The sequence below is a fragment of the Rosa rugosa genome, chromosome 5, assembly GCF_958449725.1.
Source record: "Rosa rugosa chromosome 5, drRosRugo1.1, whole genome shotgun sequence".
Lineage (NCBI taxonomy): Eukaryota > Viridiplantae > Streptophyta > Magnoliopsida > Rosales > Rosaceae > Rosa > Rosa rugosa.
In genome coordinates, this window is record NC_084824.1 from 26439978 (window position 1) to 26452237 (window position 12260).

Genomic DNA, 12260 nt, shown 5'->3' on the forward strand with positions numbered 1-12260 from the left:
AAGCTTCAAAGGTGAAATCCTCAAGAAGAACTTGCTGCGTTCATAGCTTGTGTCTTTGTTGTGATTTCTGAGTTGTTCACTTGTGTAAACAATTAGCAAGAGTTAAGTACAAACAGTCTAGTGAGTCAGTCTAGAATGGTTGTCGAGTTCAGTGCAATCATTGTGTTGTAATCTTGTAATTTGGTTTCATAGTGAATTGGTTTTGGTCTTTCAAGAGTTAAAGGCCACGCAAATGTTTTCCCTTGATAGGGTGTTTACTGCGTTAACAAAAATCTGTGTTCTTTAATGCTTTAGTTGGTTTGTTTGATTGTTCAATACATTCTGTTCAATATCAGCTCTCAGGATTGATCACCCAGTTGCAATCCCTGAGAAAGTTTTTGAACAAAAAAAATTAGTTGTGAGCCTATTCACCCCCCTCTAGGCTCCTTCTAGGATCTTTAGGAACACTATATGGACAGAAGCACGTCTGCATATATTCCTAAAAGTTCTTGACGTACGTTCTATATCCTTCTGTATCGATCTGTTGCTCAAGTATCAAGCATGGTAAGATTCAGTTTGTAACTTTGCATAAGACTCAAACTCTCTGTATAAATACCAAGGTTCTAAAAATCGGCCTAGGCGGCCGCCTAGGCGCTGGGCGCCTCCATACCTTACGGATTTTAGGCTAATCGATTGAGCTGAGCGCTGGGCTGAAAGTCGGCCGCGTAGGCGTCCTAGGCGGGTCGTCCTGGGTGCTGTGCAACTAGGTTTTTTTTTTCCTAAAGTTAAACTCAAATGGGGTAAGAACCGGATGTCTCAAAGTTCAAAGTCGAAACCTAAGTTATTGTCGCCGTCTCTCCTCTCTCTCTCTCCGGCACCGCGGCACGGCCTCTCTCCCTCTCTCCGGCAAGGCAGCACGACCTCATGACCTCTCTCCTTGAGGACCTTGACTGACTCATCTCTCCGTCTCTCCAATTTCTGGGTTGAAATCGTTAAATTGCAGATTTGGTAAGTTGAATTTTTGGGTTTTGAATCGATCTGTTGTGGGTTTTGAAATGACGCCAAAATCGATCTGTTTCTAACTCTTTCATGAATTTCTGGGTTTTCATTTCAAGTATCGAGCTCGCCTTCAAGTCTTCAACTGGTCGCCTTCTTGGTCCGATATAATCGATACAGAAATCTTCAATTTCTGGGTAAGTTGCTGCCTTGCTTAGTTGCTTTTGGTTCAAATAATGATTATTGATTATTGAATATTGCTTTTGGTTGGATTGAATGGATATTGAATATGCTTCTGTTTTCGACTTGAATTAGATATATTTAGACTTTGATAATGTCTATCTGGGTTTGTCATTCAAATGATGCTGCTGTTTGATTATTGATTAACAGAAGTTGTGTTTATCTGAGATTCCTATTCTGAAACTTTTAGTTATAATATCATGGAGGAAATGGTATGACTTAACAATTGTGAACTAGCCAATTAGGTCACGACATACTTGTTGAATATGTGATTTATAATGATATTGGTGTGTTGCATACTTGCATTATGGTGGTGTTTGTTACTTTGCTTACTAGCCAGCAGCCCTTGCTCTGTATCTGTTTTGAACTTTCAAAATTGTTAAATGCTTTTCCTTTTTTAACTTAATTTCAGCATGCAGTTCTGATCATTTGGTAATTGAATATTTGTTTGCATCTATTTTGGTAATTGAATATTTGTTTGCATCTATTTTGGTAATTGAATATTTGAAATGGTTGTTGAATATTTGTTTTTACTTGTTTAGGATAATAGCGGGCACTACATCTTCCTCGGCATCTAATGCAATGTCTTCAATGGATAGATCATTAAAGCGTGGTTCGGGTGATATTGGATGGGAGTATGCGGAGTTGGCGGATGCTTCAAACTTGGATAGGTTGAAGTGTAAGTTGTGTGGGAAATTGGTGAGTGGTGGAATATATCGAATGAAGCAACATATTGCCCACATCAAGGGAAACATGAATCCTTGTAAAAAGTCTTCGGATGAGGATATAGCCAAATGCAGGAATTTTATTGAAGAGGCAAAGTCTAAGAAGAAACAAAAGAGTAGACATGAAGCAGAAGTGAGGCAAGAAGTCATTCTTGAAGGAGATGAAGACAATGAAGCGAGTCAAGGGACAACAAGAAAGCCGCATACTCTTGGGCCTATGGACCATTTTGCATCCCCCATTGATTCGGATTCTTCATTGGATGGAAGTAGGAAGATAAGGTAACAAAATATCAATGATGCACTTTTCAAGTAAAGAACACATAGTGTGCATCAATACTTGGCTAGATGGGTGTATGAAGCCGGGATTCCTTTTCATGCCATTGATAGTGATAGCTTCAAGAGGTTTGTCGAAGCGGTTGGTCAATTTGGCCCGGGTTACCGACCTCCAAGCCAATACCAATTAAGGGAGCCATTATTGAAGGAAGAGGTAGAGAGAAATAAAAGTTCATTGAAGAAGCAAGAAGAAGAGTGGGCTTTGAATGGTTTCTCTATTATGACCGATGCTTGGAGCGACCGGAAAAGAAGAAGTATCATGAATTTGTGTGTCAATTGTGCGGAACGCACAACTTTTCTTTCTTCTAAGGAAGCATCAGATGAGGCACACACCAGCACATATATTTTTGAATATGTGGACAAGTGCATTGAAGAAATTGGGCCACAAAATGTGGTTCAAGTGGTGACGGACAATGTTTCAAATAATATGGTGGCGGGAGATTTGATGAAGTTGAAGAGGCCAAACATATTTTGGACTTCATGAAACTCACACCTTGAATCTTATGCTTCAAGGAATTGGCAACCAACCTAGATTCAAAGGAGTGATTGAGAAGGCAAAGTGCTTCACCATCTATATTTATGCACACCACAAGACTTTAGCATTGATGAGGAAGTTTACAAAGAAAAGAGATATAGTGAGGCCGGGAGTCACTAGATTTGCAACCGCTTTCCTCACTTTGCAAAGCTTGATGGAGAAGAAGAATGAGTTGAGTGCTATGATTACTAGTGATGAATGGAATGAAAGCAAGCATGCAAAGAGTGTAAAAGGGAAGGCGGCGGTGAATATTGCTTTGAGTGCTTCTTTTTTGAATGGGGTAAGTCTTTGCTTGAAGGTGTTTGCCCCTTTAGTCAAGGTGCTTCACCTTGTTGATGGGGATAGAAAGCCATCAATGGGCTTTGTGTATGGAGAACTACTTAGAGCCAAAGAGGAGATTAAAATGGCATTCAAAGATCAAGAAGTTCACTATCTTCCAATCCTTGACATTGTTGATGGAAAAGCCCGTGATCGACTTGATAGTCCATTGCATTTAGCGGGCTACCTCTTGAACCCTTACTACACATATGCCAATCCAAGCTTTGAGAATGATAATGTGGTCATGGATGGGTTCTTCACTTGTGTTGAGGTATTCTTTCCCGATGACATTCAAACTCAAAGTTTGGTGACAAATGTAGAATTGCACAAGTATTTGAAGAAAGAAGGTGGATTTGGAAGAGCTTTGGCTAAGGCGGGATGCGCACAAAATGATGACAATTATAATCCAGGTAAGAAATACCAACTTATTTTTTTATATAGCCAATTGTTATTGTTTTGTTTGTTTTGCTTTTGGAGTTTGGCTAATTCATAATTGTTGTTGTTTTGTTTATTTTTTTTTTTTTTAGTTTTGTGGTGGAATATTTATGGAAACCTTGTACCAAAATTGCAAAGTATGGCTAAAAGGATACTTTCATTGACCACAAGCTCACCCGGATGTGAGAGAAATTTGAGCGCTTTTGAGGGGGTAAGTACTTATTTAGTTATGCATTTTTGTAAGTTTATAAGCAAGTAGTAATGTAGTTTACTAATTATTTAGAAGGGTTCTTGATCAAAAGCCCCAAAATAAGCTAAAATTATCTCACTTACCCCAACAACAGATTTTTATTCCTACTAACCCAAATTAAAGAGAAATGACTATTATGCCCTCTGCTTAATTAATAAATTACATACTGCCACTGGGTAATCACTTTCTCATCCCCGATCTCTCTCTCTCTCCTCTCTCTCTCTCTCCCCCCAACTGACCTCCAGCTCCGGCAACGTTCCAGCCCCTCCGGCGCTCGACCCAACCCTTCCGGCGTTCGGCGCTTGACCCAAGCACTCTGGACCCAGCCTCTCCGAGGTACAACGTAGGCCTCCCGGCGTTCGACGTAGGCCCTCAGGCGTTCCAAGCCCACCAGCGCTCGACCCAACCCCTCCGGTGCTCGACGAGGGCTCTCCGGAGCTCGATCATGGTTCTCCAGCGTTGGACCAAGGTTCTCCGGTGTCGATGAAGGCTCTCCGGCGCTAGATCAAGGTTCTCCGGCGCTGGACCAAGGTTCTCCGGTGCTGCTAGCAGAGGAAAACGATGATTAGGTTCCTCCAAGCATTCAGGTTTAGGTTCCTCCATAATTTGTTGGGAAATGAAAGTCAATTGTAGTAGATGACTGCAAGTCTATGCATATTCTCAGAACGTGGTAGCAAGTTTTAGAATTGTCTGTGCATATATGAACTAGAGTTTCTTATTTGCCTTAGATGTTAAGCACTCTGTTTCTCTTCTACTGTTTTGTATTTTCTTTGGACGGTGTATTTAGTGCTTGTATTCTGTAATCAAGTTCATGAAAGTTTGTAGAGGATACGTGAAAGAAAGCTTGTTAACTTTATTGAGTGAGGCCCTGCAAGCATTCAGGTTCTTTTGCACTCTAAAAATTGTGTGTATAAATGAGTTCATTTACTTCATTTGGCAATATTTGGATGTTTGATCTTTTACTTTCTGCTTGTTTGTGTAGGTTGCTTTGTCTAGGAAGTCTCCATATGTACAAACTGCCCATAGGGTATAAGGCTCTAACTCTCATCTTAGATTTTCTTCCTTGTTTTTAAATTTTTGAATATCTATTGGGGGGCAATAGACGTCTATTGGAGGACAATAGACGTTTTGAATTGATACAATCTCTTCATTTTTTTCTTTAATCAAAGTTTTATTTGTGTAATTTTAGGAAGATTAGTTCTCATTTCAGTAACCGAAATGTCTATTGGGGGGCAATAGACGTTTTGAATTGATGTAATCTCCTCGTTTTTTTTCTTTAATCAAAGTTTTATTTGTGTAATTTTAGGAAGATTGGTTTCCATTTCGGTAATTGAAACGTCTATTGAGAGACAATAGATGTCTATTGGGGGGCAATAGACCTTTATTGTCCTTATATTGGGGGGCAATACACTGCTGGGCAATAGACGTCTATTGCTCCTCTATTGGGGGCAATAGACGTTTTCAAAAAAATCCGGTGGGCGGCGGCCTGTGACCGGATTCCGGTGGCCGGTGACCGGAATCCGGCGATCGGCTCCGGCGAAGTCTCATATGGTTTTTCTCTCTCTCTCTAAGTAACAAAGGGGTGAGGGGTAAAATGGTATTAAAAAAAATTTAAAACAAAAAAAAAATCTTAATGGGGTATTAGGGAAGACTCCCTTAGAGTGTATTGGGTAAGAGGGAATTAAAAAAACTTAATGGGGTTAGTGGGAAAAAAATCCCTAGAAATGGGGTAAATAGACAAAACCCCTTCTTTATTAGATCATTTTAATTGTAAGAAGTGTTTGTCATTCAAAATGCGAAAAGCTAGGTGTGGAATGCTAAATTCAGTTTTGAATGGTAGAAACTGATGCATGATTGGTAGTGAATTTATCACGGATTCATGATTACCAAATATGTCGGAGACTAATCTAGAATTTGAAGATGTGAGTATGACTTAAACCTATAAGCAATCAAAGAAATTGTCATTTTTTAATTCATAAATATTTAATTTCAGAGTGACCATTTAGGTATGCCGAACTTTCGTTTCGATAGTTTGTTTATGTTTTGTATGGGAGATTTTGATTTTCTAGCTGGTCCCCCTCCTCTTGTATTTCTTTTTCTTCTTCAATAAATTTCAGAGGTTAAGATGACATTTTGCCTCTTTTAACCTTTTTTTTTTTTTTGAATATGTGAACTTTCATTAAGAATGCCCTCAATTGAGGTGTTTACAATCTGCATTTAGAACATCTATGATGCAGCTAGGCATATGATCAAGCCAAACTGTGCTAAATTGTGCCTCAAAGCCTATACCTGCAAGCCTATGGGCCACCATATTACAAGAACGTGGTGCATGCTGGATTTGGACTGAAGGTAAATTTCTTACAGCTCTCTTAATGTCATCAACAAGACCTCCGTTTGCAAGCAAGGAATGATCTGGGCACAAGGCTTCCGCTATTGCCTTAATGCAATCGGATTCAACAATAGCATTTTGAATATGAAGTGAGGCAAGTAAATCAAGGCCAGCACGGATAGCATATAACTCACATTGTTTTGGGGACGCTGCATGTGTGAGCAATAGGTGTAGCAAAAGCCGCGACAAATTGTCCAGAAGCATTGCGTAAAACTCCTCCAAGGCCACCCCTGGTTTGGTTAGATAGGAATGCAGCATCTACATTTAGCTTGAAGGCTCCATTATCAGCCGGTTTCCATCGCTGTCTTTGTTGCTTAACAGGAGATGGCTGACTGGTGTTTCTGGCTTTCTGGAATTCATCCAACCATGTGAAGCTGCTTAATAGAATATCCTGAGCAGATTGCTCAGTGCCATTCCATAAAAAATTGTTACGATTTTTCCATATGGCCCAGATGATCATTAACAATTTCGCAAAAATGTCAGGTGGTAAAGTAAGAGCGCGATCCAACATCCAATCCTTGAAGTTCAAAAAGGGAAGTATAGTATTCTGCAAGTTGAAAGGTGCAGCATGTAGAATTGTAGATGCTATGGGACACTTACAGAAAAGGTGACTTCAGCCCAAAAGAAAAAAAAAGATAAGATCATAAAGTATGGAACCACTTTTGTCATCCGCATTCTTCTCTTAATTATTCTTGTAATAAGACCCAATATGAGAACTATTGTTAATATTCATAAAAACTCAAGGCCAATGATAGGGGGCCTCAATGAGGCCTAAGATTTGTGGCCTTAAATTCTAAATGTCATGCCATATAAGCAAATACAAATTTTATTTTCAATTCCAGATAATATATATATTGCCACATCATACTCTTGCAACACTAACTTTACCCTTTTATATTTCTTTTTAGATGTTTTTTTTTTTTTTGATTGGGGGAGGTTAGCGTTAGTAAGTTAGCAACACACACACCCTTCGGGGGGTATCCCAGCAGAGTCGGACTAATCCCTTCCGAACGCCATGGGCCAAAATGCACCCACTGGCTGGCCCCAAGGCCTCATGGGGTTTCGAAAGCTAGACTTGGGGGTTCCAGACTAGGCCCTTCTACTGCCCCACTATCCCTAGTGGTTTTTTAGATATTAGGGTGAATCAATAATATTAATGAATTTATTTCTCAAAGAATTTTTTTGGCAACTTCTAAGGCGCCGCTCTGACGCTCTCAAACCCTAAACCTAAATACAGCGACCTGTGTCGTTGTCTTGTGCTCATTGGGATCGTCCTTCCCGCTGTTGATCCTCTCTCAGAATGGCCTCTTCCATTGATGCGGTGACTGCCAGTTTTGCTACGTCCCTGGCTCTGGCGGGGGAGGATGTCGTAGACATATCTCGTTTGCATGGATCTGCACCACAGCGCATCTCCCAATCTTTGCTGCTAGCAAAGCCTCTAACGGCGAAACCGTTTGCTACCTCTGACCTCCAACGCCACTTCCAGAGGGTGTGGGTTCTTGATAGTCGTTTCAAAGTCCAGGAACGTGCCCACAAAAACTTTGTGTTTGCGTTTGATCTCAGGAAGGATCGAAATAGGGTGCTGTGGGGAGGACCCTGGTACTTTAATCGTACACCGATGATTATACAGGAGTATGATGGTCTAATGGCTCCCGGTGCGTTGAAGATGGACTCTCTCTTCTTTTGGGTCCGGATCGAAAATATCCCGCCCGCGTTGGAGGTGAAACAAACCATTATCAACGTGGCATCCGTGGCTGGTAAATTTCTTGATATTGACAAGAAGCTCTTTGACAATACTGGCAACATTAGGGTTCGCGTCTCCCATGAGATCTCTAGACCTTTCTTCCTAAAAAGAACTCTAAAGTTAGCTCCTGGCATTGTGGAGGAGATATCTTATTTCTTTGAAAATCTGAATGGAGTCTGTCAGATGTGTCACTTAATCCTTCACGAGAATGGTACATGTCGGATGGCAGCCCAGTCTGACCTACTGCAGGATGAGCAAATGAAAGAAGGAACAAAATTGGATCTGCCTAACCCTTTTTAGAGTGTTGCAAATGGCATGTTTCACAATGGGACTTTTCGTTTCAAGGGCATACAAACCCCGATTTTGCCACCACTGGCTCGCAATCTCTTTGGCACCAAAGATGTCACAAAACAGCGGAAACTGGTGATTCTTCACAGTGCACAGCTAAAAAATTCTGAGGAAAGTGATAAGGCACTTGCACTGGTCCCTTTTGACGAAGCGCAGGTTCTGCCCCAAGAAAAGGAGTCACAGGAATCGTTAAAGCGAGGTAGACCTTCTTCACCCTTTGCTTCTCCAAAGAAACTAAAATTCCTGCTGAATGATGGACTTGAGAGGAAGGGAGATCCTAGCATGCCTCTCAAAAAGGTGAAGATCCCTGCTATGCGTTTTACTGCAAAGTCGTTGGGATTGATAGAAGCACCAGGAGGCATGCTTGTGCCTGCGGAAGTAATGATGCCAAGGGAGGGCACTCAATCTGAACAAGCAGCTACCAAAAAGAAGAGAGGCCGCCCTCTTGGGTCTAGGAACAAGAATCCACCGAAATCCAAGAAGGTACCTGTTGAGGAGGTGTTGAGCACGCTCTACTCGGGCAAGCCTCCTAGCCCTAGCTTAAAGGGCAAAGAGAAATTTTAGTTTGGTTTAAATTTAGCCTATTACTATGCTAACTGTTTCATAGTTGAATAGGCTTGCTTTGAATAAGTGAGCAAGACATGTCAAATGAGTAGACCTATCCTATGTACCACCGTGTTACCTTCACAACTCTCTGTCTGTCTATAGATGGCAGCGGGAGGGTATGTAATGGCTACTCTGGCCTGACCTTTTATAATGAAGATCTCTATGATGATGTTTATTCAAAAATAACATTAATGTATTTAATTAGGTGAAAAGAAAAATATCAGCCGTTAATAATTTATTAATTTAAGGAACATGTCTACAGATTCTTTGACCAACATTTTTCTTCATTTAATTAAATTCTTTCCTATAATTTTTCTTTCCAAATAGCATTAATATATAGAATCAGGTGACATGAAATAAGCATTAAAATTTCTTTCAAAATATTACTTAACTTCATCCAAAAAAATAGAATTAATAAATTGAATTTAGAAAATACCTAAGTCTAAATTAAGAGGTAAGAAAATATTCCATGTTAGTAGCAGTCATTAATTTACCATCTACAATCTAAATATAAGGGAAAAAAAAAACAAAAAAATAATAAACTCAGATCTAACATTTAAATCCTAGCTACAGAGAAAAAATATTAACAAATGAATATATATAATCATATGATATATATTTTTCACATTATATTTTCAAAATTTGCAAGAACCCAACAAAGTTCGACTTCAATAAGCATCCAATATATTAGATAATAAACTATCGTCGAGCAACGCAAACCCTAGCATTGAGAATAGAGAGCGGCGGCGACTTCCGTTGGCTCTAGCAGTGGTGTCGCCTCGTCGCCAAGGTTCTAAAAACGCTAGGCGCTAGTCGGGCGGAAGGCCGGGGACTATCGCCTAGGGGCCTATGCGGTTTTTTTTATTTTTTTATAACATATAATTATATAAATAAAAATATAAAAGGTATTATAATGTTTGAAAATAGTAATAATACTCAAAATATAGATAAAATGTTCAACAACAATGAGATAATGAGTTCTTAGAAATAAAAAAAAAAAATTGCAAATTTGATTCTTCCAAGCCTAATCCTCAAATTCTCCTTCTCCATATCCCTCTAGTACCCCCTCCTCATCGGACTCAAACTCAAAATCCATCTCATCTTCTTCCTCTTCATCCGATACAAAATCCTCCTCATGAAGTTCTCTAATTTCTTGAAGTCTACAACTTCTCCTAGGCTCTAAGCTACTATCCACTCCCAATCCCGATCCCTCTCCAACTACTTCACTAGTAAGATCGGACTCAACATCTTCATCACCACCATCCACAATCCATCCTTGGGCCATAGTAGCTTCACTAGCAAGTAATACATCCACATTCTTCTCTTCTTGTTGATGATCTTGGCATTGAATTGGACATAAACTAAATTGTTTAACCTCGTTGTATCTAATCTATTCCTTTTCTTTGTATGGATCTACATAAAGAAAAAAAAATTAGTATATTATGAGTTTCTAAATAGGGGTTTTGTCTATTTACCCCATTTCTAGGGATTTTTTTCCCACTAACCCCATTAAGTTTTTTTAATTCCCTCTTACCCAATACACTCTAAGGGAGTCTTCCCTAATACCCCATTAAGATTTTTTTTTTGTTTTAAATTTTTTTTAATACCATTTTACCCCTCACCCCTTTGTTACTTAGAGAGAGAGAGAAAAACCATATGAGACTTCGCCGGAGCCGATCGCCGGATTCCGGTCACCGGCCACCGGAATCCGGTCACAGGCCGCCGCCCACCGGATTTTTTTGAAAACGTCTATTGCCCCCAATAGAGGAGCAATAGACGTCTATTGCCCAGCAGTGTATTGCCCCCCAATATAAGGACAATAAAGGTCTATTGCCCCCCAATAGACATCTATTGTCTCTCAATAGACGTTTCAATTACCGAAATGGAAACCAATCTTCCTAAAATTACACAAATAAAACTTTGATTAAAGAAAAAAAACGAGGAGATTACATCAATTCAAAACGTCTATTGCCCCCCAATAGACATTTCAGTTACTGAAATGAGAACTAATCTTCCTAAAATTACACAAATAAAACTTTGATTAAAGAAAAAAATGAAGAGATTGTATCAATTCAAAACGTCTATTGTCCTCCAATAGACGTCTATTGCCCCCCAATAGATATTCAAAAATTTAAAAACAAGGAAGAAAATCTAAGATGAGAGTTAGAGCCTTATACCCTATGGGCAGTTTGTACTTATGGAGACTTCCTAGACAAAGCAACCTACACAAACAAGCAGAAAGTAAAAGATCAAACATCCAAATATTGCCAAATGAAGTAAATGAACTCATTTATACACACAATTTTTAGAGTGCAAAAGAACCTGAATGCTTGCAGGGCCTCACTCAATAAAGTTAACAAGCTTTCTTTCACGTATCCTCTACAAACTTTCATGAACTTGATTACAGAATACAAGCACTAAATACACCGTCCAAAGAAAATACAAAACAGTAGAAGAGAAACAGAGTGCTTAACATCTAAGGCAAATAAGAAACTCTAGTTCATATATGCACAGACAATTCTAAAACTTGCTACCACGTTCTGAGAATATGCATAGACTTGCAGTCATCTACTACAATCGACTTTCATTTCCCAACAAATTATGGAGGAACCTAAACCTGAATGCTTGGAGGAACCTAATCATCGTTTTCCTCTGCTAGCAGCACCGGAGAACCTTGGTCCAGCGCCGGAGAACCTTGATCTAGCGCCGGAGAGCCTTCATCTGTAATACCCGAAAAATTCAAATTAATGTCCGATGACATTTTGGAAATGATTTCGTAGGCGTGGGCACGAATACGAAACTGGGAGAAGTGGTGTGAATTAGTTTGAACGATTTTATTTCGAAATCGTACGTATTTAGGGGCGTCTCAAAAATCGACTTTTTATACGTACCAAATTTGGGGAAAACTTCCTTCATGAAAGTTGTAGAGCTCGTCGATACGATCTCGTGCATATGTGGAACGCAATATTCGGAGTTCGTATGAATAAGTTATGAATATTTGAAAATTGGGAATTTTCTATAAATATCAAAAAATGTTGACTTTTTTTCATTAAGGACGAAAACATGTTGAATTTGCGGAATAGTCCCCGCGTTTCCTCTCCGTTCTCTCTCTCGTGCGTCCCTCAGACCCGACGGGTCGCGACCGACCCGACTCGGTCGGAACGGACACTTCCCCGACGCCACCGCCACCGGACCCGCACCAGACCGGCACGCCTTGCCGAGGGTAGCTGTTCTGTGGCCTCGCCCCGCCCCGCCGCTGCCTCCAAGCCGAGATCAAAGCCCGACCCGAGTGCAAAACGGACCCAGCCGGAAAACCAATTTTCCGACATCACCTCGGCCGATCCTCCCCATTTTCGTGATCT

At 40.1% G+C, this 12260-nt stretch overlaps 2 protein-coding genes across 2 annotated transcripts; both read left to right on the plus strand.

The window, feature by feature from the left end:
• Positions 1-1415: 1415 nt before the first annotated feature.
• Positions 1416-4844, plus strand: LOC133711452 (uncharacterized). The gene is made up of 7 exons (XM_062137574.1): positions 1416-1427; positions 1628-1647; positions 1758-2219; positions 2286-2482; positions 2787-3536; positions 3654-3772; positions 4794-4844. The coding sequence occupies exons 1-7, from the start codon at positions 1416-1418 to the stop codon at positions 4842-4844; spliced, it is 1611 nt and encodes a 536-aa protein (XP_061993558.1).
• A 2656-nt stretch (positions 4845-7500) lies between these two features.
• Positions 7501-8244, plus strand: LOC133711453 (uncharacterized). Its single transcript, XM_062137575.1, has one exon. It carries the CDS (start codon positions 7501-7503, stop codon positions 8242-8244), a length of 744 nt encoding a protein of 247 aa, XP_061993559.1.
• The last annotated feature ends 4016 nt before the right edge of the window (positions 8245-12260 follow it).

What these genes read in the sequence shown, in the direction of transcription:
- LOC133711452 (XM_062137574.1), top strand. An exon ending in AGAAGAGTGGGCTTTGAATG is followed by an intron (nt 2,483 to 2,786) that starts GTTTCTCTATTA and finishes TTATGCTTCAAG; the next exon opens with GAATTGGCAACCAACCTAGA. An exon ending in ATTTGAGCGCTTTTGAGGGG is followed by an intron (nt 3,773 to 4,793) that starts GTAAGTACTTAT and finishes TTGTTTGTGTAG; the next exon opens with GTTGCTTTGTCTAGGAAGTC.
- LOC133711453 (XM_062137575.1), top strand. Translation starts at nt 7,501, where the DNA reads ATGGCCTCTTCCATTGATGCGGTGACTGCCAGTTTTGCTACGTCCCTG.